Source organism: Triticum urartu, chromosome 1A (genome assembly GCF_056163025.1).
Source record: "Triticum urartu cultivar PI428250 chromosome 1A, HENAU_Tu73, whole genome shotgun sequence".
Classification (NCBI taxonomy): Eukaryota; Viridiplantae; Streptophyta; class Magnoliopsida; order Poales; family Poaceae; genus Triticum; species Triticum urartu.
The window spans coordinates 141368212-141393689 of record NC_141873.1 but is presented as its reverse complement, the minus strand read 5'-3'; the positions used below and the strand labels follow the sequence as shown (position 1 = coordinate 141393689).

General features: G+C 49.3%; 3 protein-coding genes, 1 long non-coding RNA gene and 1 pseudogene across 6 annotated transcripts; 4 read left to right on the top strand and 1 right to left on the bottom strand.

Moving 5' to 3' along the window:
• The first annotated feature begins 1157 nt into the window (after window positions 1–1157).
• On the top strand, window positions 1158–4266 carry HGPT (Hypoxanthine-guanine phosphoribosyltransferase). Its single transcript, XM_048715121.2, has 3 exons — window positions 1158–1583; window positions 3298–3462; window positions 3825–4266. The coding sequence occupies exons 1-3, from the start codon at window positions 1275–1277 to the stop codon at window positions 3936–3938; spliced, it is 588 nt and encodes a 195-aa protein (XP_048571078.1). The 5' UTR covers window positions 1158–1274; the 3' UTR covers window positions 3939–4266.
• A 364-nt stretch (window positions 4267–4630) lies between these two features.
• Window positions 4631–8546, bottom strand: LOC125551791 (uncharacterized). Of its 3 annotated transcripts, XR_007303223.2 has the most exons (5): window positions 7871–8546; window positions 7525–7775; window positions 6638–6896; window positions 5698–6537; window positions 4631–5503 (listed from the first exon to the last, which is right to left on the bottom strand). It is a non-coding gene; the product is annotated as an uncharacterized LOC125551791 (long non-coding RNA). The 3 variants fall into 3 exon arrangements; XR_007303214.2 differs by lacking the exon at window positions 6638–6896 and having other exon boundaries at window positions 5611–6537; XR_007303206.2 differs by lacking the exon at window positions 6638–6896.
• LOC125551785 (uncharacterized) lies at window positions 8501–10842 on the top strand. Its single transcript, XM_048715110.2, has 4 exons — window positions 8501–9340; window positions 10081–10227; window positions 10307–10387; window positions 10472–10842. Exons 1-4 carry the CDS (start codon window positions 8501–8503, stop codon window positions 10655–10657), a joined length of 1254 nt encoding a protein of 417 aa, XP_048571067.2. The 3' UTR covers window positions 10658–10842.
• Window positions 10843–13982: 3140 nt separating this feature from the next.
• On the top strand, window positions 13983–15050 carry LOC125518786 (uncharacterized). The gene has a single exon (XM_048683678.2). It carries the CDS (start codon window positions 14116–14118, stop codon window positions 14752–14754), a length of 639 nt encoding a protein of 212 aa, XP_048539635.1. The 5' UTR covers window positions 13983–14115; the 3' UTR covers window positions 14755–15050.
• A 1953-nt stretch (window positions 15051–17003) lies between these two features.
• LOC125532773 (cation/H(+) antiporter 15-like) lies at window positions 17004–23893 on the top strand (annotated as a pseudogene).
• Window positions 23894–25478: the final 1585 nt, after the last annotated feature.

Below are 25478 nucleotides of genomic sequence, written 5' to 3'. Positions count from 1 at the left end.
GCAGCCACTGCAAGGAGGTGAGCTAATGGCGATACGATCAGGCAAGGCGATGGCATCGTAAGGTGATGACGCGATTAGGCAAAATAGCAATTAGATTGTGCGGTTGATCAACGCGAGCGTCGTGCGTGATTGGTGGCCAATGATGCGTCGCATGAGTTATTAGCTCCCCCCCCTCAGGGCCCCCCTGCCCCCCCCCCAGGGCCGGGCCTGGTGGTGTACAAGCATGAGGAGTTATTGTGTGTTAGGAGGGTTTGGCGGGTTGCACGTGTGCTCCTGGGGTCATGATTGGTGAGTAACCCAACCCTCCCTCAGGCCCCCTGCCCCCGCCCCCCCCCCTCAGGGCCGGGCCTGGTGGTGTACAAGCATGAGGAGTTATTGTGTGTTAGGAGGGTTTGACGGGTTGCACGTGTGCTCGGGTCATGATTGGTGAGTAACCCAATTATGATCTGATTGTATAGGTTTTAGCCCGGTTTTCCGTAGATTAACCGGGCAATTCTCTTCTTCTTCTTAATTAATCAACGAGGTAAATTTTACCTCCGTTTCGAAAAAAATCTCTTATTGTAACTCTTCTTCTATCAATGTAAAGATACGCAGCTTGTTTGTGTATTCGCGAGAAAAAAAGAAACAAATAAATGTCCCCACGAAGATGGTCGATCGTGCTTGTCACTGAGCCTGGCTGTGTGATTGTGGTATGCCAGCACTCTTCCTTCCACGTAAACGCACCCAGAAACACCACGCCGCCGCCCGCGGACAGGGATCAGGTGACATGCACCTTTGCATGTCACCGTGTGACTTGCGGCCTAAATTCATATTTAAACATTGTAAAAAAATCTGAAAAAAATCATACATGTTCATAGCACATATTAAGATAATCCCTAAAAAATTCAGATCAAATTTGAAACATACACCAAGAAGCAAAAAATATGAGTTTCTCTTTTTTGCTTCTTGGTGTATGTTTCGAATTTTGATCTGAATTTTTTAGGGATTATCTTAATATGTGCTATTTTTTGCTTCTTGTTGTATGTTTCGAATTTTGATCCGAATTTTTTAGAAATTATTTTAATATGTACTATGAATATGCATAATTTTTTTAGATTTTTTTATAATATTTAAATATGAATTTGAGCCGCAAGTCACACGCTGCATGTCACCTGATCCCTGTCCGCCGCCCGAGCCCAACCCTCGCCAAATCGCCAATAGCCCCCGCAAAGCTCCACCCGACCCACCACCTGCAAATCCTAACCCTAACGCTCCTGGCCATCACCGCGGCCGCCATGGTGAGCGAAGCCGCCAACGCCGGCATCGACCGCGTGCTGTGGACAGAGGCCGAGATCGCCACGCGGGTCGCCGACGTCGCCTCGGAGCTCGCCGCCGACATCCGCCGGCTCGCGGAGCCGGCCGTCGTCGTGGGCGTCGCCACGGGGGCGTTCCTCTTCCTCGCTGACCTGGTGCGGCGCGTCGACGTGCCGCTCGCCGTCGACCTCGTGCGCGTCGAGTCGTATGGCGACGGCACCGAGTCCAGCGGCCGGCCCCGGGTCACCGCTGACCTCAAGGTCGACGTCGCCGGGAAGCACGTCGTGGTGGTTAGTGCGTCGAGCCTCACTTTTTTTCCACGTTTGTGTGGCCGCGACGTTCGTGTCCACCAGGCGTTATCTGCTTAGGCTCGTCCTTTTCTGTGATTGTTGCTTTAGCTGTGGTCCTATACAAGGTTTTGGGTCATGCACCGGCGAGAGCTGAGGAGTTTCCGCTACCCAAGCAAATAGAATCATAGAACTACAAAGAAGTGACGCTTTGTCCCTTGAATCACCTAGTAGTTTAATCTGGTTGTGTCATCTGAACTGGCGTGTCACATTGTTCGGCAGAATTGAGTTTCTTGGTAGCTTACTAAATGCTGAATTTTAGTTGTACCAAACATGACTACATCCAAGGAATGAACGTTTGTTCCCTGGTCTTAGGCAGTGAATTCTCTCCCACATTGTTTATTGTGGTAGAGTTGAGCTTGTTGGGAGTTGACTAGATGCAGAATTTTAGTTATATAAACAATATCACTACATGACTGGGAAATCGAAGGAACAAACATTCGTTCCCTGGTCTTACGGAGTGAATGCTCTCCCTCCGTCGATCTGGAGAAGAAGCAACATGAGGAAGAGGTGGAAGGGGAGCTAATCATCCGGGTCTGGGGAATAGGAAATTTGAGTAAGAAGTGGTAGGAGGGGCTGGAGGACGTGATGGGCAACTCTGGCCACGGTGTTCTGGACTACAGCGAGATGTGGGTGGGGAGGAACTCATCACCACCGGATGGGTAATTCTAGCGACACCCTGTGGCGGTGATTACAGCCAGTGACTATGACTGGAGAGGAAGAAATGGGAGGTGGCAGCTAGGGTTCGGCCAGTAAGGCTGCAGCTGTACAGCGAACTCTGCACTTATAGTAGTTTCCTTACAAGAAGCCCTTTTTTCTGTATAAATAACTGGCAAGAACCTGGCTCCTTTTCTCAGTAATCTTTTAGTAACTTGAAATATTGACTGTTGGATGAAGCCAGTCAGACGGTAGAGAGTTAGCAAATCCAAGCACTGTTGGCTTTTGGATATCGTGTCTTCACTAAACCTGATTCTGCTAAGATTCCCTGGATGAGCTTAAGCACAATGCATGATATGCACAAAACTGCATTTCTCTTTGTTCTAAAATCTTCCATAGTTCTCTTCTTTTTTCTTCTAAAAATGAATTGACATTCCTTTTTTCTAATTTTTACGACTTACTTTATGACTTTTTTGCTTCAAGGTTATGGCAATACCTTCATGAAGTCCATTCGTAGCTACTCTAAACTGCAATACGAGATACTTAAAATACAAATATGCCGGATATATTTCACATTAGTTTTATGTAGTATAACCACACAGTTTTTGAATATGTTGTAGCTGTAATTTGTTTTTTCAATACGATGAAGTATGAGAATTAAATCTACATCTTGTACTTCATGCATATGAAGGACTAGAATATCGTCAAAGAACTAGCCATGGACAGGGGTGCGTGGAAGTTAGCTATCCACGTGCCAGAACCATGACTTGATTTTGTGATCTTGTGTGTTTCAACTCTAGCCTGCCCCAATTTGTTTGGGACTGAAAGGCATTGTTCTTGTTGTTCTTGTTCATGGACATGTTACTCCAAATTTACTGTGTGTACCTAAGTGGTGCTGGTGGGTTGGGGGGGGGGGGGGGGGGGGTTATGTCCATTTGTTTTGACTGTGAGTCTGTTCTGGTGATTATCCATTCATTGATGATGGTTTTGCATCTTGCAGGTTGAAGATATTGTCGACACAGGGAATACTGTTTCCTGTCTCATTGCCCATTTACAAAAGAAAGGAGCACTGTCCATATCAGTTTGCACTTTCCTGGACAAACCAGCAAGGAGGACAGTCGATTTTCAGCTAGTGGGGGGTGGAAAATTTTACAGAGGCTTCGAGGTAGAAAGATCACCCCCTTTAACATTCTGCTATATGGCACAAAGCCAAACTTGGAACCTAAGGTCCTTAGAGGCTACTCCCTCTGTTCCTAAATGCTATAAGTCTTTCTAGACATTTCAAATGGACTACAACATACGGATGTACGTAGACATATTTTAGAGTGTAGATTCACTTATTTTGCTCCGTATGTAGTCACTTGTTGGAATCTCTAGAAAGACTTATATTTGGGAACGGAGGGAGTACTTTGTAACATCAATTATGATTTTAGTTTGCCTCCTCCATCTATAGCAAATCGTACTGACAAGCTATCCTACAGTATCAGTCCCTTAATTAATCGCCAAACTGTTTGTGTTCCTCTGCAGTGCCCCGACAGCTTTGTTGTTGGCTATGGTATGGATTATGCGGAGCTCTACCGCAACCTGCCCTATGTTGGAGTTCTCAAGCCTGAGATGTACAGTAAGAAAACTGACAACTAGGCCGGAGGCAGACAAGACTTGCAAACCCTTTTGCGAGAGCACATAAATTTTGAAGAAACACAAACATTTTGGTTTTTATATTTGTAGGCAAATTGTGCTTAATTTTGCACAAGACAAGTTCCTTTCTCCATTTGGCTGAGGGTATTATTCCGTTCCTCTAAATAGCATAACAGGAAGCATTTTGCCCATATGCTGCAACCATGAAGGAAATCTATGTGGTTGTGTGACATGTTCCGTCTACCATTCACAGATCACAACTGGTCTGCTTGTAAGCTATATACTCGTCAAGTTCCTGAAAAGAAAAAATAGAGATGTGTTTGTCCGAAAACTCAATTCTGAGCCCATGCTCAGATGCACCTGATATCATCACCCTTAATGTGCATGGGGATTTGGGCCTTTAGTAGTATTCTGTTGTGTATGTAGCTTGTATTCTAAAAGGAAAATAGAGTGGGCCATGCAGTCTTTATGAATGGCAGGACAGCAAATGGGTTCAGCGGCTCAGTAGTTTTGGCACGGTCCAGGAAAAGATTTGAGCCGGACTGAGCCGTGCAAGCCTGATTAGGCCCTAACGGTCACGTACCAAAGCAGACCCACCCTCCCTCTTATAGCTCTATACACGTTGGCTTCCATTCATTCAAATTTTGAAACTGCAAGTTCAAAATTTTTTTTTTACTTGCACTCCTTCAGGCAGATTACGTTGGCTTCCATTCATTCAAATTTTGAAACTGCATTCAGTGCAACCCAAGTTCAATTTTCAAATTGAAACACTCACCCACTAAATGCAACAGTGTATCATCATTTACTTGCACTCTCACATATGCTTTCTAAGCCATGCATACACAAGCACTGCTAGAAAATCCTCAAATGCTAATGGAATCATACAAATATAAACCTCATCTTATTCTTTCCACCAATTGTCGTGCAGAGGCCTTGTGCAACTGTTACGCATGTGCTCCTCAACTCCACAATTCTTGCACTTCCCGAGTTTGTGAGGCTGCTTCCATCCCCGCGTTCAGGGCAAGTTGTTCTCTTGTTCCCTTGCCTTCGGCAGATCCTGCAGAATCCCGTCTGCTCGCTCAAACCCTCGCAAGGAGCTTTGTAACAGCTGTTTGTCAGCCTACCAGCTCCCCTCTGCCTTTGCCACTGGCGCTAGTCCCTGCCATGCATTTACACCACCGGAGAATCCCAAACTATGCTTTTCAGTAGGACTACCATCTCCTATTGCGGCAACCTAGCCATTACCGGCATTCCTTCAGGCAGATTATGTTGCCTGCTGGTCTTCAAAATCGGGCTCATCCCTCTTCTCAGCCAAAGGAGCACAACTCAGCATTACTGCTTTCATTTCCTCAACATGCGATCAAACTCTTCCGCACTCTCATCACTCATTCTAACAATATCAATCGCTTGTAGGTCACTGTGGAGTGCCTACAAGTGAATGAATGGTTCACTGCCTCATTCTTCTGGTAATGGACCAGATGTCTGGGTAGTATATCCCCCGCGTCTTTTTTCCAACACTTAACAATGTGCTTATCCGGTATTTCAGCCAAATTCAATACGTCCATCACCTGCGCAATCAAAAACAGAGAGCCCGTGTAAGCTTTATCATTCAAGTGTTGGGTCATTTTCACATGTTAGTATGGGCAACAGCAAAATATGCGACATGACCATTAACCTGAGCACATGGCAGCAAAAATATTCCCATGTGTTCAAATTGTCCGCACTCGCACTCGTATTCAGTGTCGTCATCTTTTATTCTCACCTCGTAGACTATGCTACTCCACTTCTCCCGGTTGGTCGCATGGTTATATGTCGTCACATACTTCTTACCCTTATAGTCAATCTCAGTCACATTATATGCAGTTCCCTCAATAAGGAACTGACCAAACTACTAGAACATGTCTCGAGTATAAACCTTGATTGCATGCCTCTCGATCACAGGGTTTATACGCCGCACGGCTACACTCTGCACAAGGGGACAATTGTTAGGGCACTCTGAAACACCTGATCAAATGACAGAAGGGAAGACACTGACTTACAATCCTTGCTCCACTCTGCACAAGGAGACAATTGTTAGAGCACTCTGAAATACCTGATCAAATGACAGAGAAGGGAAGACACTGACTTAAAATCCTTGTTCTTTTCTCCTTGTAGCTCTCATCACGTTCACGGTCAAACTGGAGCCATATGTACTGGCTCACAAACATGTGCACTGCAATGGCACGAGGCATATACGTTTTCAGCATATTATTAGCACTCTTGTTGTGTTGTGTGCTTGTCATTCTTGCACAGAGAACCCCCTTGAAATAAGGCTTCACCCACTTGGTCCTGATTTCATATATCTCTATCATGTATGGGTGCTGTTTCAGATTATACTTTTCCATCAATATAGTCCAGGCATTTTCAATCTCGTCTACTGTGAGCATGTGGTTCACAACTTTCTGATGGCTAATGCACTTTCTCTCCCATCATGAGAGACATTGAGTGGTTATGTTTCTCACGATGCTCTGTTAAAAAACAACTGATGTCTGACACTCAGGAGCCTGATCAGTGTCGGACACTCACATCTGCAAGACCGGTTGTTCCCGACTTTAGGCTTTCCCTGCAAAGATAATCCAATATTAGACTACAACTGCACCCAATTCACCAGAACACACTGAAGAAGTTAGAAATTATGTGCAGTTTGGTATCGCATCACTCACTGAGCATTCACACATAATTTCCTACATTGATTTCTCCCTCTCCGCGTTCAATCTGCTTTTATAATATCTTATCCCGAATCCCACTTCCCACAAGTACAATTGTAGAAATTGTACGCCTTGCCGAGGGAGTCAAAGTTTGATCCCAGCTCAGGCTTGATCACACTTTTATTGGTTTCTCCACAAATTTCCGAATCACACCAGCACACTCATCCGGGAAGCGCAAGGGGTTCTATCAGGGAGGGTGCTACCGAGCCTCAGCCTGCAAATACCAGGGTTTGCCAAACTTTACTCTAATTCGGTGATGATAATCATTTTTTCAGCCAAACACAACAAATGTCGGAGGTCTACATTATTACACTGCTTTACAACCTAATAATCTCACTTGTTTGAGTTTGACCCATATTGAACAAATGCATAGACTCACCAAAGGAATAAAAACTGAAACTTAGTTCAGGCCTTGTCACACTTTTTGTTGACTCCTCTGCTTATTTGCAAATCGACTATTCCAATCCATAGAAATCATTCTGGATGGACATGGCAATATGGCATCCGGTCGGGCGGTGCACTACCCAACCTTAATCTCTGGGTTCAGAAATTAAACAAAAAATTCAGTTCGTTCTCTTGCTTTCTCTCTGGGTTTTGTTTGTGATTACCCTGGCAACACGCAGGTTGTCATTATTCATTCAGTAATGCAATAACATTTTCTTGGGGGTTGCAAAAAACGTACTGAATCCATGAAATTTCATGTTTCAAAGTGTTCGTTGCCTACATCACATCTACTACAATAGCCTATATCCTGTCTGAAACTTCCGACTAATCCACCATGTCCAACCAGGGATGCACACAATGGAAAATCCTACCAAAACCACGAAATCTTGTTTTCCTACCTTTTTGTGCAACCAGAGGGGCCTGGGGATTGACTCTATCGGTGGACTGTGGACCTCGTCGGGGATGACTCCTGTCATCGCCGGACCCCAGCACGCGCAGCTTCGCTGCCGTCGCCGCGGATCTGCTGACCACAACCGGAGCAAGCATTGGAATCAGCAGGGGCCGTCGCTCCTACTCTGCCGCTCGCCAACAAATCAGAGGAACCGGATCTGGGTGTTCGTGGCTGTCCGCGAATTCCTGCAAGCGGAACCTATAAAAAAAGATGCCAATGGTGGCGGCCATTGACAGTCAGTTGGCATACAAGCTAGTCCCCTCGTAGATTTGCTCGGATCCAAAATCGCTTACCTGTCAATGGCATCAAGGAAGAAGTCCAATCCAACATCTTCCATGTCGCTCACGTAGCGGTTGCCGTCGACCAGCTATCGCCGCCGCAAGAAATACTCTTGCCGGTCGTCGCAGCGTGGTCTGGCGGCCGGCGGATGGTGGCGGCCGGGAGTGGTTGGGCGGCAAGGGTTTTCCAGAACGACCGAGACGCACGTGTGTCGCAAACGTGTGAGACGGACGGCTCAGTTTCTCGGCACCGGCCTGTTCCCCTTATCTGATCCATGGAACGCAAAAACACTAACGTCCTGGTCCACGGACCAGTTCACGCCTGCACCTGCTCCGTCAAAAACGCACGCCCCTGGGCGACTGCTAGCGCACTGTTTCCTACCGTATTTCGCCTCGCTGCCTATTTTCTGCGATCCGCGCCTGACACGGCAGACCTCTTTTCACGGATCCCGAGCGCAGAATGGAAGGTGAAGATATCAGGTTCAGCTGGGCTCGGGCACCAAAACGCCCTGTCCTGTGTTTGTCTCCTTATTTTGTGTCTTAATATTGTGATGAGAACAAAATGGTTTTCTAGAATCGTAGTGGGGTTTTCCAGAATAGAGACACGCAGGCCGTTAGAAACTTTGAATTGCTATTTCCTTTTTTATGGATATTTTTCTTGTGTGGAACATGAGGTTGAAGTGTCCCACTCGAGAAGTAGTGTGCCACTGCAATCCCCAGGTCCTCCTTTTCCTCGTTGTGGCCACAGCTCCGGCCATGGCGATGAGCTTCTTGTCCATCGCTAACACATCGTTCGTGCCCTTCCGCCGCCTCTCCCGCCACAAGCCCACTGCCGCCCCCTCGCTCCCGTTCCCCATCAATCGCTGCCGCTCACCCTCCTGCTCCCTTCTCCCTTCCCAGCGCCGGCGCCTCTTCTCTTCCAAGACCCCCACCACCAACCTCCTCTCATCAATCACGGCCGCCTCGAGAACCCTGCTCTTCCTTCTCGTCGCCTCCATCCTCTCCCTCTCCGGCGTCCGGCGCCCCCTCCCGTCACTCGCCGCCCCTCCCCCACCCACACAGCAACCGCAAGACGACACCAAGGGACAGCAAGAAGAAGAACCCGACCAAGGGGATCAGGAAGAGGAGGACGAGGCGGAGTGGTTTCGGAAGGAGGAGGAGGAGGTGGAGGCGGCCTGGATGCAGCCAAGCGACGACGACGAGGAGGAAGAGGACGACGACGAGGTCCAGATGTACCTGGAGGTCCTGAGCGAGGACCCGGGCGACGTGGACGCGCTCAAGTGCGTGCTCTTCGCCAGGATGCGGCGCAAGGACTGGGGCGGCGCGCTGCGCTACGCGGCGCAGCTGCGGGAGGCCGAGCCCGGCGAGGTGGAGTGGCGGCTCATGGAGGCGCTGCTGCACGAGCTCAAGGGGGACATCGCCACCGCCGAGCGGCTCTTCCAGGAGGTCCTCGCGGAGAAGCCCCTCCTCGTCCGGGCTCTCCATGTGGGTACACACACGCACACGCTTTCTTTCTTACCCGCAGTCTGCTCTTGTTAATATTATAATGATTAGACTGGTCACACTATGAATGTTGGGTAGATTTTGGGAAATGAAATCAGTACTGGTAGGTAGGAGTTCAAGATAAAAGTAATTGTACCATGAGCATTGTTGCAAATCGCTGTAATTTTATTGTATGCCAATATCTCGATGCGAATTTGATTACAGTGCTAGAATTTCTCAAGGAAAAACACCAACTTAAATTTCTTATACTGTCTAATCTTTGATGGCTGGTACTAATAAGAAATTAAGCTCTACTTTTTGAATTGTTTGGCTTTTTGAATCCAAACAATTTAAAAAGTATATCTGCATTTAATTAAGAGGGAACCAAAACTAGGTCTTGCATTTTGTCAAAGGTCAAATGATTTTGTTTGTCTATACACTATAAGGAGGCTCTTCTTGTTTATGTATTGGATGACAGCTGATGTACACATAAATCCACGAGGGAAATAGAGCTGTGGTAGAATTCTTATGTGAGAAATGTTTGATACGAATTTGTATTTCAGGCCTTTGAAGCATGCACCGGGTCGTACTGCAATTTGCCATTCTGATTTTATAACAAGGACAGATTGCAAATTTGCAATTCTATCATCCATTAGTGAAACTTGCTTTTTACTCTAGTCCTTCCTGGCGTGGTATTTACAAACCTAGCTGATATTTCCTCTCAACATTTCCCATTTCTGCAGGGACTCGCATTGTGCATGCATAAAAGACTCGAAGGATCAACTGTTTTTGAGATGCTGGAGAAAGCTTTGCAACTCGCAGTATCCGAGGAAAGGGTCCCAGAAGAGCGCAACATAAAGCTTCTGATTGCACAGATGCATGTTGTCAAGGTAACAGATCATACCAAAGTCCTGAGAACACAGCATGTTTCTGATTTCTAATGGAATTCCCGCCTTCCTGGCACGGCAGGGTGACCTGGATGTTGCATCAGAGAAATTGAGAACTCTTATTAATGAGGATCCAAGGGACTTTCGGCCTCATCTTTGCCAGGTATTCCATGAACATTTGCAGGTTTGATATGTTCTCGGGCTCTCCTTCTGAAGTCTCCGTGTCCGCTGTGTTTCTTTGTTGCAGGGCATTGTATATGCACTTTTGGACAAAAAGGAAGAAGCAGACGAGCAATTTGATGTGTACAGAAGCCTTGTGCCGGACGAGTTCCCGGACAAGAGTTTTATCAATGATGTTATACTATTGGCCAAAGTGGAGTCAAAAGATCGACTACAGAAGGACTTTAGATCAGAGTACCTATCTAAAAAGTGACACTTCAGGTTTTCCTATACCTGAACGGCTCTTCATACTTAGTGAGGTAGCTCCAGATAGTTGCGTATTTATGCGCATACAATGACACAAAGTGCAACATTGCTATAAGTGAGAATGCAGTATAATGAAGATAAGTGAAGGAGATGTGGATCTCCTGTAACCTAACCAGGTTCCTACAACTTTTAGCTCATGTGTTAATCCTCAAACGGTTGCCACACAACCATGAATTGCATATGGATGTGCACGAAATGCTTAAGACCTTCTAATTTCTGACAGAGATGCACCGTTTCGTTGACCTCTCTTCGTCTTAAATGGAGGCTAATTCTGGAACGAGCGCCGCCGCTCCCTCGTCTCGATGATGAGAGCTGAAGCACTGATGGGTACGAGAACCGTAATGCTTGTAAATGTCTTCCTTTTGTGCGGGAATACTAGTTAAAGTCATTCGGCTGGTAAATTTGGCTCAACTTTGTGCTATATGGAACTTATGCATTTTTGCTGTAAGAATAGGCATGGGAACAAAAAGGGAAATCGTGTTTAGAAAAATGGAAACAGTTGATCGAACAGTAAATTAGCAACAACTAATTAAGCAGATGAGATACGTCATACATCACCGCAATGCCTAATGGAGCATTTTTTTGACAGTATGCCACACAGTGCCTTTTGGTTTTGCTTACCGAGATGTTGTATGAAAAGAGAAAAAAACTACTCCATTTATCGAAAAAGGCTTCGCCCCCATTTTATATATACAGTTTTGCTAGAACTCATCTAGATGAAATTTAATTTGGTCTCATTCACCTTTTATAGCCATTGGATGTGATGCTATAAAATGCGTGTGTGCTGACGTGGGTTGTATCCGTTCTTGTTTTCCAGGTGAATGAGACCAAATTACGTCTCATCTAGATGAGTTCTAGGTACTCCCTTATATATAAATCAAAGATCACCAATAACCCGGTACAATGCATGCCATTAGAACACACGCACACACCCAAGACAGGATACATAGGCACTAAGCGCATCAATACCACCCCTAGCACTATATGAGCCACCGGGGGCTTCAACCGTGAACACGCCACCGTGAAGAGAAGAAGCTACATACGACGCACCGTGGGCTCCAAGCCGATGCCTATAGGAAGGTTACGACACCGAAGCGCCGCCACCGCCCGACCCAAGAATTAGAGTTTCCCTCGGAGCAACACGACATGCAGTAAGAGCCGCGACGACGCCTTTAAAAAGGGAACGAGCTTCGCCGCCACCGGTTCGTCCGAAGATAGAACATGTTTTCACCCCGGCTAATATTCACCGCCACTGAACGTCACACCTTGGCTACCACGCCGCCCACACGGCCATGGCCACCAGGCAGCACCAAGCCACGGGCTTTGCCCATGAGCACCGCGACACCACCACCAGGGCCATCGCCCGAACATCCAGGACCATGACGCCACCTCACCCGTCACTCACCGCTACCCCAACCAAAGATGGGAGTGAAAAGGAACCGCCTTTCACACCCCTAAGCTATCCCAGCGTCGAGACCCAATAGGCCGGCCAAAACTGGCCACCATCGACCCGTCCTGCCGCCGGGCGCGAGACGAGCTCGGTCCTGCCGCCAGACGCGAGACGAGCCAGGTCATGCTGCCAGGCGCGAGACAAGTTCGGTCCTGCTGCCGGGCGCGGGACGAGTCCAGTCCTGCTGCCGGGTGCGGGACAAGCTCGGACCCGCTGCCGTGCACGAGACGGGCGATGGGCCGCAGCTAGGAGAGGGCCAACCCTCCGATGAAGGTAGTGCTCGAACGAGGTAGAGAGGAATCGAAGGTCGACAAGGGCGCTCATAGACAGACAGACGCCAAAGAAGTCCAGCCGTCTCGTGAAACGACCCAGACCACCACCATGGGCCACCACCACGCCGTGGCAGCCCACGTCCACGTCGGGACCCCGAGGGGCAGCCCCGAGTCATTTTGTCGGAACTACCGCCGTATCAAAAAGCCTGGCACGGACAGTTTGAACTTGGCTCGGCTCGTTCACGAAACACGACGCGCGTTTGTGTATGCGTATTCAGTACCGTCACAAACATGTTCAAGCATCACACGGTCCGCCACAAACATGTTCGGGCATCACCACGGTCCGAGGCAGGACGTGTCGTGGCAAAACATCTGATATGGAGCAAGGCATAAACCATTTGATACGGCACAACAGATCTTCTGGATTGCTATGTCAAATGGCTCATCCAGGTCGATAACAAGTGGCAAGACCACTATACCGCGGCTCATTGTCATTCACCCACTATATTAACTTCAGTCCCGGCCATAGCACATACCCATAGTCATTCTCCTCTAGCCCCTTTCTTCTGTCAGCACCACTCCAATCATAGTCTCCTCGCGCTCCAAAGCTCTCTGGGATGTACTGTCATCGGAGCAGACGAAGGACATTGCCGGCTCCTCTCCAGGCGCGCTCCAAAGCTCTCTTGGACGACGCCGGCTCCCCCCTCGGCCGCTCTCCGTCGCCACGACCACGAAGCCGGCACGTGTGCACGGGCGCCACCAGCAGCGAGTAAGAGTAGTGTATGGTAGGTCACCGCCGCTATGGTCCCAGAAAGGCCACCGCTCCTTCCCTCCGTAATGAAACAGGCCTTTGGGTCAATGGGGTTCGCCCTGCCCCCTCCCCCCCCCCCCCCCCCCCGAATGATCAAGGAGGGGTGATTCGTTCGCTGGGAACAACCTCCTGGCGATCGAATTTGTTCGATCCACCCTCCTCCATGGCATCCAATCGCCAGATATTAGGGCCCTATTACATTGGTCTGTAAAATCTTAGCAAAATTTTGTACGCAGTCATCATAATTTACATGCCAATTTATTATTATTATTTTTGGTAAAAACTTATTGAGTTACCAATAAAATATTATGTATTTCTCTGGTACTTTTTACTATGCGTGTAAGATCTGACTGAAGTAAGCTTTGTTAAGTTTGACCAACTTTGTAGAATAAATATCAACATTCACAATACTAAATCAATATCATTAGATGCATAATGAATTTATTTTTTATATTGTATAACTTTAGTATTGTAGGCGTTGATATTTATTCATATAAGATGGTCAAACTTTATGAATGAGAAAAGAAATCAAAGATGGAAGGAAAAGAAATAAGGAAAGGGAGACGTCTACAGAGATTGGACGAAGGAAAGTTGAAACGAAGATCTTAAGTTTCTTATTAAGTGCAAAAGTAAAATAAAGTACAGATAAAAGGCGTTAACATGCAAAAAAAAAAGGCGTTAACATGCTATCTACTACTACTTGGCATCCACCACTGGTGGTACGCAAAAATCTCCTGGCCTCACACCATTCCTAAATAAAGAAAGCTCCTGCCTCACACTCCATGACACACAAAGCATCGACCTCAGCAGCAGCTGCAACATCTATTCGATCGCCTCGTCCCTCTCCAAACCAATCAAGAAGTTAGTCAGCAATGGCTCTGAGCAGAACCGCGATGAGCGTGTCTTTCCTCGTCGCCGTCGTGGTGGCAGCCGCATCGGTGCCGGCGGCTACCGCTCAAGCCCCATGCGACAGCGCTTGCCGTCTCAAGGCGGCGGCGGAGGCTTTCACTGCCGCCCCGCCCACCGAGAAGGCCGCCGCGGTCGAGATCTTGAGCAACAAGACTGAAGGTGCCGTCTCCTCCGCCGAGTCCGCTAACCAGGCTGCTGGGCTGGCCACCCACTGCCTAGACGACTGCAACAAGCTCTGCGGCGCAGGCAAGAAAGACCTCGCGTGCAGCGCAAGGTGCGAGACCATCTGCCGCGTCGAAGTCGAGAGCCTCTCCTTCGCCGCCGACGTGTACGCCAAGAGCTCGGCGTCGGAGAAGACGGCCGTGATTCAAGCCATCGACAAGCAGGCCCGCCAGCCAAGCGACAAGATCAACGCGATCGCTGCCACCTGCATCGGCGACTGCGGCAAGTTCTGCGCTGAGGGCAAGAAAGACCCTGCGTGCGCCACCATTTGCGAGGACGGTTGCCGTGGCAGAGCCGTGAGCGTTGCCTTCGCTTTGGCCACTCCCGACAAGAAAGAGACCATCAAGAAAGACATCGCAGCCGTCGCAGGACTTCCCTAATTAAGGGCTGGGATTGCGTGAACAGAGCCCTGTCCAGCAAAGCGTTCACACATGCAATGCATGCTTCGTTAAATGTTTGCTTCTCTTTTTTGGAGTTGATTTTTTTAGGCACTAGTACTTGTGTATTCAGTTTTCTAATGTGGATTTCCTAATTATCATCTCGATAAAAGATTATACAATTTTGCTAAAGCACATCTAGATGTGCCATCTAAATCCTATATCATTGATCTTACATGAAGATTCGTGTGGGTATTTTTTTAATTTTCTTTTTTTACCCTTCATTGAGTCACTTAGATGTGCAATAACTAGGCCACATCTAGATGTGCCCTAACAAACCCAAAATTATATTATTTTTTTATCTCTTACGTCATTTTCTAATGTGAAGACTCATGCAAAAAAAATTGCGAAAGAACTTTCAATCTATTCATTTTCAATCATGACAGTATAATGAATATAAAAACTAATAAAATCTACATCGAGATTTGTAGTCCACCTAACGACAGCTACGAGCACTAAATTGAGCCAAATGCACGCCGTCGTCATCGCCCCTCCCTCAATGGAGTCAGGCAAAAATTGTTGTAGTAAACAGCCGGGAAGTCGTCGTGCTAAGGCATCATATAACAAGCGCACCAGAACAACAATCATCGAGATGAAGAGAAGTGTAGATCTGAATGATCCAACTTGAAGACACACGAACATAGACGAATGAATAATTCACAAATTATTAATCCCATATTCTATTTGTCAATAATTTCACGTCAAATGAATATTTTCCCTATGGATCCACCTTTTATGTCTATGCATTTGAGAACTAATTTTGAGATTCAGTTATTACATTTTTGTCAAGTTTTCTTAGAGTAGAATCTTGTCCTTTACATAAATTGAAATTGTATATTTTCAAATGTTATAAGAAAATCCAATTATGATTCCATTTACTTTGTTACACATCAATACACGACAACTAAATAGGGAACGCTTCACTTTCAAGTTGTCTAGATATGATAACGAAAACTTTCAATGTACATTTCAATGTGTTGTCCGGTGGTTGCTTTGTCATTTATAGTACCTTATTCCATATGCCATTGTTGTTTGTTGATGTATGTCATCGCTCTTTTTTTCATGTCAAGCTCATCGATATGGATCAACACACCCAGAAGTTGAATCACTTAAAATTCTTCATAATATACTGACACAATGTGTGAGACATCATCTAGTTGTTAAATAAAATCAAGTATACGTCCAAGATTGAGCGCATCATAAACATAGATTATGAGGAGCCAAAATGGCTAACACATCATCGTGGGCCGGCTAAAACGCCATAGGGCCACATAACTTTATACGGATTACTCACTACATCTTTACCCTTCTATTAGTCCTTCCCTAGGAATAAGCCTGGCCGCTCGCCAACTCAAGCCCTTCCTCCCGCATGCTGCCAAGCACTGTTGCTGCCATGGGCATTGCCCAAGACGGGATCATTGCGATACCGCACAAGCACCAATAAATCAACATGATGGCTAAATGTGCATCTGCTGGGAGCTGCCTTTGTGGCTCCTTGTCGACCCACCAATCCACCAAATCTGCACCAATCTCAGGGATTCAGTGTGCCTTACCCCAACGAGTAAGGATCACCATCCAAACCTCCTGAGCAAGCACACAACCAAGGAGAACATGTTGAAGTCCTCCGGCCCTTCGTCACAGAAGGGACATAGCGTCGGGTTGCATTCTCCTAATAAATAAAGCATCACAGACAAATTCGGCCGAGAATCTACCGTCCTTCTCCCACGCCAATTCCAAGTTATCCTTCGCATCAGCATAGAACTAAAAGCCCCCAAGCAAAGCTTCGAGCTCAAGAAACTCTACAGTCACTTTCCCTACCATGTTTGGGCACACATCAGTCCACCATCCATTGTCAATGAGTCCATCCCTAACCAAGCAAGATCAAACGGCTCGCTTGTCCACACAGGCAAAGAGATGCAGCCAAAGTCTCTTATGCAACCATCTTCGTGCCAACAATCCTCCCAAAAGAGGGTGTTCATCCTTTCCCCGACCGTGGGTTTCATAGCCCCAAAGAAAAAGGCTATGGCCTCCTCGAGGACCTACATGTTAAATTCCTTCCATGGTTTCTCGTCGACTACCCTCTCCATCCACGGCCATCTATCCCGGAGAGCCAAGTTTAGTAATTGCAAGTTCGGCAGACCTAGGCTACCTATCCTCTTCGGCAAACATACCTTGTCCCAAGACACAAGGCAATGGTTGCCCTTTACGTCCTTTCTTCCGACTTGACAGGGAGATCTAACGCTAGAATCATGTGCACCAACATCGTTGTGAACATGGTTTTGACGAGCAGAATCTCACCACCATGGAATAGAATGGAAGCAAGCTATGAGGGTCCAGCCTAAAAAGGCCATCACGTGATTCGAATAAATGGACATTCGGTCATGAACCACTCTTGCCGCCAGTGGCAATAACATGCCCTTGTTTGTTGCTGCCTCAAGCAAATAGCAGCGGGGATAACGGGTGCCCCTGTCTACACCGCCTCTTGTTGTAGATGATCTCAGCCGCACCCAGTTGAAATGATGTAGCCTGCCATATATAGAAATGTGTGGTGCGCTAAGGTTAAAGTTAGAACGTTCACTCGAGACGCGGCTGTTCTAATCCGGAGCTCATGTGAGCTCGGATGAATAGTAAATAAAAAATAGTAGAAATAACAATTAAAAAATTCTGAATTTCTTTTATGTGAAACATTGACAAAAAAAATTGTTGGCTTGCAGAATTGCATCATATGACATTCGTGGAAATCGTGGCAAAAAAAATCGATGCTCCAAAATGTCATATGCATTTTGGAGCATCGATATTTTTTGGCCACGTTTTCTACAAATGTCATTTCATGATGAAATTTTGCAGTTATGAAAACATCTGCCAACGTTTCACATAAAAAATTCAATTTTTTTTAATTCTTCTTTGCTTTTTATTTATTTTATTGTTCACCCGAGGTCACATGAGCTTGGCTTAGAATAGCACTTCGGCGTTCACTCGCTGACTTTTCCACTTAATTACGAGGAAAGTAGCACCGATATTTAGCAGCACCCACTTGTAGACAACCATTGATCGTCCATTGAGGATGCAAGATGGAACTAACTACGGATTGGCTGCCCATAATTGGTCTATATATTTTTAGAATGGACATATTTGTCTTGTGGGGCTACGCACTCTGGTAGAAAGCCAAACAAATACTTGTGGGGAGAGGCTCTTGTTAATTGATCATTAAACTAGTTAGATTTGTTCATCGATCACGTACGTCACCGGACAAATCAAGAAGAAGCACCCAACCTACCCACCTAGCTAGCTCATGAACAACATACTCTCTTCGTTCGGAATTACTTGTCGCAAAAATGAATATATCTAGAACGAGATACATCCATTTCTGCGACAAATAATTCCAAACAAAGGGAGTATAGAGCAAAGTAGCTCATCGGCGGAGGCCTGTCTGGCCGGCCGGCGACCCAAGACGAAGAGACCCTGCAAGATATGACGGAGGGCGATGGCGGCAAGTGCCCGGCGACGTTCTCCAGGGGTCCTACTTCATGGCTAGGTTGATGGTTGTCATCGGCCTCATGGCCAGCGTCCTCGCCCTCCCCGGCCTTTTCCATTCCGGCCTTCGACGCCTGGGCCAGCCAAGCATCATCTCGCACATCCTGATACGTTCGTACAGTATATATCTTGGCAGCTCCAATCCATCCATCGATCACCCTATTAGCACTTGATTTGTCGTGCTAATGGAGTAATGGATGCAGGCTGGCGTGGTGGTCGGCCCGACGGTGCTTGGCCGCGTGGTCAACCTCCGTCCGCTAGGCATGGAGGATGTCAGCATGGCGCTGGACGACGCCATCTACTTCCTCCGCGTCGTGTTCATGTTCTTCACCGGGCTAGAGATGGACTTGTGTTACATGCGGCGCTACTTGCGTGCCTCCCTCGTCCTCGCCTGCGACGGCTCCGCGCTGTGCCTCCTGCTCGCTGCCGTCGGCGGGCTATTCTTCTACGGCCTTCTGCACCCATGGGAGACCTTCTACCAGAGGGCATCTACGCTTCCACCGCTCTCTTCATGCTCGTCCTCACCAGCACCGCCTCGCCCATCCTCATCCGCATCGTCACGGAGCTCAAGCTCACCGGCTCCGAGACCGGCCAGCTCGCCATGGGCACCGCCTTCGCCAATGACATAGTCAGCCTCACCGTCGTCAGTATCATGGACGTCGACTGGACCACCTATGACAAGGATGGCAAGGCCAGGCTACCGCCTGGCGGCCTTCAAGTGCAGCCGATCGCAAAGCTGATCTCTTCCTCTTCCTGTCGCTCAACGTCTGGATCGCCATTCGTTTGGTGGTGTGGCTGGTCAGACTGCTCAACAGGGCCAAAAGGGGCGGCAATACATCAGGAGGTCCAAGCAATCATACAAGCATGACACCGAGATTTATTATCAAGGTTCATCATCATGGCTACATTCCCGGGGCCTGATTACGGGCGCTCCTCCCTGTGACACCGTCACAATACCGCACCTCGGCCGCCCGGGCGCCGACACACGCCGCCGGCTCCCCCCGCATGCCCGTGCTATTATGTTGGCATAGGTTACATCGTGTGTCTATCCCCGATATATATGAGAGGCCTAGGATACAGGTGTCCTATTAGGACACAACTCCTACCCTATATGGACAGTCTAAAACCAAGTCCAATTGTAACCTACCTTGTACGATAATATTCGACACAACTCTAACAAACTCCACCTTGACAAATATTCTCCACCACCTTGAATTCATCCATGCGTCGAACCTCCATGTACATTGGACTTGAGATACGCCATGGGTACCGCTGCTACTCCCAGACTCCATGTGACTCCACCTGCAACTGTAGTCCCTTCTCGTCTTCTTCACAGTCAACACTCGAGCAAAAATTAAGTTCCTCATTACTCTACTTTGTGCTCCCAATTTCCGGAGAATCCGTTCAACATCATCACACACCGAACACTGTCTGCGTGAAAATGAACAAGTCACATATTAGACGCCACTTATAAGAGTTACCTGAACTCAACATCACCGCTCTTTCTTGACCGCATGTCTGAAACTTGAAAGAATTTCACCGTCGTCCTGTGTCATCCTGAGTCAAATTCACAGTTGTCTCATCCTTTTTCCCGGATAGTCTCTGACATGTCCCACAGCTATAGCACTCAACCTCCTTCTGTACTTATCACCCGCACTTTGCATCTGCACCGAACACCACAGAATATACGGCCATGTACTCTCTCAGCCTTTGACAATTCCAGACTCTCCGTCACTTTCTCAGATTCTCCATGGTCAACTCCTGTCCATCTTCCGGTACCGATAGACCCAGTCACCAACTTGAATCTGGTACTCATCAACACTGCTTCAGCACCCTTTGCACAATTTTGTCTGACTACATGTCTACCATTAGTGCCTTGGTCTGTCACTGTGTCCCGTGCTTACCGCACGCCTCGCCGCTATTACCGCGTCGAGCCTCTGCTGTCCTGGTCGAGTCTCCCGGATAGCTAGCCCCCACTGCCTTAAACCCCACTGCAGAGAACCACCGATTATCACCGACCGATGCCGAGTATCACGTCTCCATCAGACCACTGGTACCCAGTCTGAACCACGTGTCTCTCACCTTCCCGCTGAAATAGGCTACGATTCTCCGGATCCTTACGTCGTAGCCCCTCCATCAGCACAGAGTGAAGTCGTCCATCAGACTCCAGCTCCACCTTCAACATGACTCCATGGTGGTTGTACGTGCCACCCTCCCGCGCTCTGTCGACTCCAAGCTCTCATGTGCACCGTCTTGAATCAACCCCGCGCCATAGTCTGTCGAAGCCACACAAGCCCTCAGGCCTGCACCACGTGTTTTCACGCCCCAGAAGTCGGCCACCATCAGCATCACGCTCCTATGTCGTCGTCGCTGAAATCACCGTCATCTTCTGCTTTGACCAACATCCACGTCAGTCCATCAGACAATCCAGTCCGACCCAGCTGTGTATGTCCGACTGCAACCATGCTCCACCCTGCATCGTCTTCACCCGCACATCCGTGCATTGCTTGACGTCCTGTGCATGCATGATCCTGTCATTACGCACTCCAGACTCCTCCAAGCCTTATACGCACGCCGCCATCCTTGAAACTTTGTCCCAGATTCCTTGACAACTCCAAGATTACTCATTGGTCTTGCAATGGTAAGAGTATCCAGTCAATGTGCAAATTCGACCACGCCCACGTCCGCTCCAGCTTGCTTCACACAGCCACACCATGCATATACATAGCCTGCATAGTTTTCCGCATGTACACGTACCAGCATGCACCCACCACGCCCTTGCATTGCATGCCATCTTGTTTCCGAAACATCACAGAGCCATGTGCGTACGTCTCTCTGCACCTCGTTCTTGGGGACATGCTCCAATTCCTTTTTCCACAACAAATCTCACGTGCCTCAATCCCAACCAGCAATACAGATCATCCATGCATAAGCCCTTCCCACGAGTAATTTGTCGTCTGGCGCCAGGACCTACCAACCTTTGCCGTCGCACACGCCCGCACAGGCCTGGAGCCCTCGACTGATCCGCGCGCATCCAGAGCCCTGCCGTACATGGGCCTCTAGCAGCCCACCAGCCCCGCTCCACGCGGAACCAATCCGAGTCGCCGCCGCTGCTACGTTGCCAGCGCCTACGACATCTGCTCCACCGAGCATAGCTGGCTCATGGTGCCGCCGCCAGGTCTCTCCTGACCAGATCACAACCTGATCCGCTCTACCCCGATGTTGGCTGCACACGCGATACAGCACCGCTGTAGTCGCACGCGCCAGCCAGTCTGCACGCCCGTGACCTCTCTCGCTGAATTGCTGCTGCAAACCGATCTGACCTGCCGCTGTCGCTGCTTTCCGAGAGCTTCCAATCACGCCGAATAGTTCCGATCCCATTGTTCTCGTCGCTTTTGTCCTTTGATCTTCCCGAGCCTTCGATGCTTTACTCCCCCAGATCGTTGAACGCAGCACGAAACAAACTGATCTCGTATTCTCGCGATCACCTTTAGATGAACCTCTGCAACTTTTTCGAACCTTGCTCATGATACCACTTGTTAGAATAAATCCGAGACGCATCGTCGATCTATCGAGATCCAAGCAATCATACAAGCATGACACCGAGATTTATTATCGAGGTTCATCATCATGGCTACATCCCCAGGGCCTGACTACGGGCGCTTCTCCCTATGACACCGTCACAATACTGCACCCCGGCCGCCCGGGCGCCGGCACACGCCGCCGGCTCCCCCGCGTGTCCGTCCTATTATGTTGGCATAGTTTACATCGTGTGTCTACCCCCGATATATATGAGAGGCCTAGGATACAGATGTCCTATTAGGACACAACTCCTACCCTGTATACACACAGTCCAAAACCAAGTCCAATTGGAACCTACCTTGTACAATAATATTCGACTTCGCCCCTCTGCTTTGGGGTCACCGGCGCCAAGCTCGACTTCGCCAAGATCAGCCGCTTCACCGCCACCCAGCTCATTCTCGTCGTCGCCTTCACCACACTGCTCGGCACCACCGGGAGGGTGGCCGGCACGGTGGCAGCGGGGTGGATGATCGGCGTCCATGCGCGGGAGACGCTCGTGCTCGGCTTACTGCTCAACGTCAAAGGCTACGTGGACATCCTCGCGATCAACCTTAGCGACAAGGCTGGGATTTGGGGCGACGAGGCGCAGAGTGTGCTTCTCGTGTCCTCCATCATCAACACCTTAATGGCCGGGCCGGCATCCGCCGCCATCGTCCGCCAGCAGCGCCGCGCCTTCCAGTACTGCTCGCACTGCCTCCAAGACCTCAAGTTGGACCAGGAGCTTCGGGTCCTCTTGTGCGTCCACGGCGCCGGGAGCGTCCATGCCATGCTCACGCTGGCCGAAATCTCCAAGGGCAACACGCCGGTGGCCATATACCTCCTTCACCTCATCGAGCTCATGACCGCGGGCAAGTACGCCATCACACATTTCTACCACCCCAAGGGCGGCGCCGATGACGACAACGGCCGGTGGAGCCACACCCGAAAGATCGACCAGGTGGTCGCCGTGGTCGACCGCTTCACAAACGATACCATTGTCGCAGTGCGTTAGATGACGGCCATCTCCAGCCTTGTCTCCATGGACGCCGACGTGTGCAATGGCGTCGAGGACACACACGCGTCCCTGGTCACCGTGTCGTTCCACAAGGAGCAGCGCTACGACAGGCGGATGGTGTGCCGCCGCGAGGGCCGGCGGGAGCTCAACCAAAGGATCCTGCAGAGAGCGCCGTGCACCATCGGGATCCTCGTTGAGCGCCGCCTCGGTACCATTACCATAGCGGAGAGGCAGTCGACGGCCGAGGGCATTCGGAGCGGGGCGGTAGACCCCAAAGCCGAAGACTCAGCCCAGCGCACAACGTGGTGGCTCTGTTCCTCGGCGGACCAGACGACCGGGAGGCTGTGGCGTACGCGACGCGGCTGGCGGCCCACCCGTCGGTGAGCGTGACGGTGTCGAGGTTCCTTCCAGGAGCGAGCATGGACACCACCACCGAGGTGCGATCGACAATGTCGACATGCACCGACGACTCGGGCGACGATGATGACCACATCACGGTGATGGTGGTGGGCGAGGCGGACGAGGAAGGCATGGCGGACGAGGAGTTCATGGCGGAGTTTTACGTGAGGTTCGTGGAGCCTGGGCATGTCTCTTACACGGAGAGGCACGTGAGAAACGGGGTGCGGATGGTGGAATCGCTGTGGTCCATGGTCGGGATGTACTCGTTGTTCATGGTGGGCAAGGGTGACGGTGGCGGCGGCACGGCGGCGGAGATGACGAAAGGCATGGGAGGCTTAAACGAGGAATGCCCGGAGCTGGGGCCTATCGGCGACTTCCTGTCGTCGGACGACTTGCTCGGCTATGGCGCCTCCGTGCTAGTGCTCCGGCGCCACAACGTGCAAAAGAAGACGAGAGGAACGACCCAATGATCGTCACGCTAGCGGTGTCCAACCAGGAACGACGTTATGACATTAGAATCAGAGAATGGAATATACGGCAATACTAGTACTGTAGAGTAAATTGTATATTGTATTCGTGGACAATATAGATAGAAAATTAACTGATTGTTGTTATTTACTCTCTTCCAAGGAACACTGTATGCAACTCATCGTATTGGTGCAATTAGGGCATCTCCACCAGACACTCTAAACGCCCACGTACGTTCACGCGTAGCTGTTCGGATGTAGTTTGCCATTCTATTTTCATAGGTTCGTAGGCTGGGATGGAAGATCAGGGGGACTTTGTAGGCGTCCAGCCATATCGGACCTACACAAAAATCTCTCCCACGCTCGCCCCTTCTCCCACGCAAAGTGATTGCCGCGCATTCATGTCGATCTAGAACGCTAGTGTTGTATTCATGGCCAAGCCAGAGCATACGCGGCCTTAAACTGGAGCCAACATTGCAGCGGCGTGCTGCCCGCCTGCGCCGCATCCCGATCTCCGTGCATGTTCAATGTCGAAGCGGTGTGACTGGACGAGACGGCGGCTACCTGCCGCATTCCACCGGTTGCCCGCCCGTCCGCCTACCGGCATTAAACAGGCGTGGCATCAAGAAACCCGCTCTTGCGCTCGCATTGACACAACTTGCCGCTTGGCCTTGCTCACACCTGTAATTTAAAGGTGGCCTCGCCCGGCACCATCCACACCACAAACAAGTCCGCTTCCAATCCTCCTCCTTGCACCACCTTCGCAAAGACCGAAAGCTCTAGGGCAATGTGAAAGAGCCACTCGACGAAGCAGAAGCACTAGGTGACCGGCCTTGCGGCCGATTGGCTAGGCCATCATGCGCAACGAAGAGGCGGGCTTGCCGACCAGCTCGTCGGAGGTGAGAGACGATGACCCGGTGATGGAGGAAGCCTACGATGACGAGCCGAAGGCACATGCGCACTTCGATGCTGTTATGGCAAAGGAGCAAACCGTGTTGGCGTTCCAGCAAGCGCAGGAGGAGCAGCGGTACAACCTCGCCCTCTTCGCACATCACCGTCTAGCGAAGGGCCAAATCTACATCGAGTTCGCGAGAGGTCATGGTCGTGGACAACCCAAACTTCGTCGAGGAGCAGCGAGAATTCTACGAGGTGTGCGCAGCACCCGCGTGGCGGTCCAAGACGAGAATGCATGCAACTGCGTATCGTTCACTCCAGCAACTGCACGTCATTGGCGTTGCTGCGGTGATGAGGCCGGTCCGTCCACGTCCATCGTCAACCTCACCTCCTTCATCGGTGACGGCTAGGTCGCGAACTTCAACGAGGAGTAGGGCATGGGAGACGGCAACGCCTCGTGTACATATCCTACTCTTCCTTGTCGATGACCGAACCTTTACTTCGCGGGATTCACGGCCTTCGGACATGGACACGGAAGGGAACAACAAGGACTTGGAGGATGGGCGTCAGCAAAGATTTAAACTATGTTAGGGTCCGGATACTTTTGTTTAATGAAATATGTCTATAATGTAATGAATGTGGTCCGGTTTAAATGAAAACTATTCGATTTGCATGAAATTCATATGATTTATTCATATCCAGTTTAAAAGGTATACCGCAGACATATCACTGTAATGATTGGATGGCCGGTTCTCATATCACTGTATGGGGACTCATCTGCGGACAAATACAATGTT

What these genes read in the sequence shown, in the direction of transcription:
- HGPT (XM_048715121.2), top strand. Translation starts at nt 1,275, where the DNA reads ATGGTGAGCGAAGCCGCCAACGCCGGCATCGACCGCGTGCTGTGGACA. An exon ending in CCGGGAAGCACGTCGTGGTG is followed by an intron (nt 1,584 to 3,297) that starts GTTAGTGCGTCG and finishes TGCATCTTGCAG; the next exon opens with GTTGAAGATATTGTCGACAC. An exon ending in AATTTTACAGAGGCTTCGAG is followed by an intron (nt 3,463 to 3,824) that starts GTAGAAAGATCA and finishes GTTCCTCTGCAG; the next exon opens with TGCCCCGACAGCTTTGTTGT.
- LOC125551785 (XM_048715110.2), top strand. Translation starts at nt 8,501, where the DNA reads ATGGATATTTTTCTTGTGTGGAACATGAGGTTGAAGTGTCCCACTCGA. An exon ending in TCCTCGTCCGGGCTCTCCAT is followed by an intron (nt 9,341 to 10,080) that starts GTGGGTACACAC and finishes CCATTTCTGCAG; the next exon opens with GGACTCGCATTGTGCATGCA. An exon ending in TTCGGCCTCATCTTTGCCAG is followed by an intron (nt 10,388 to 10,471) that starts GTATTCCATGAA and finishes TCTTTGTTGCAG; the next exon opens with GGCATTGTATATGCACTTTT.
- LOC125518786 (XM_048683678.2), top strand. Translation starts at nt 14,116, where the DNA reads ATGGCTCTGAGCAGAACCGCGATGAGCGTGTCTTTCCTCGTCGCCGTC.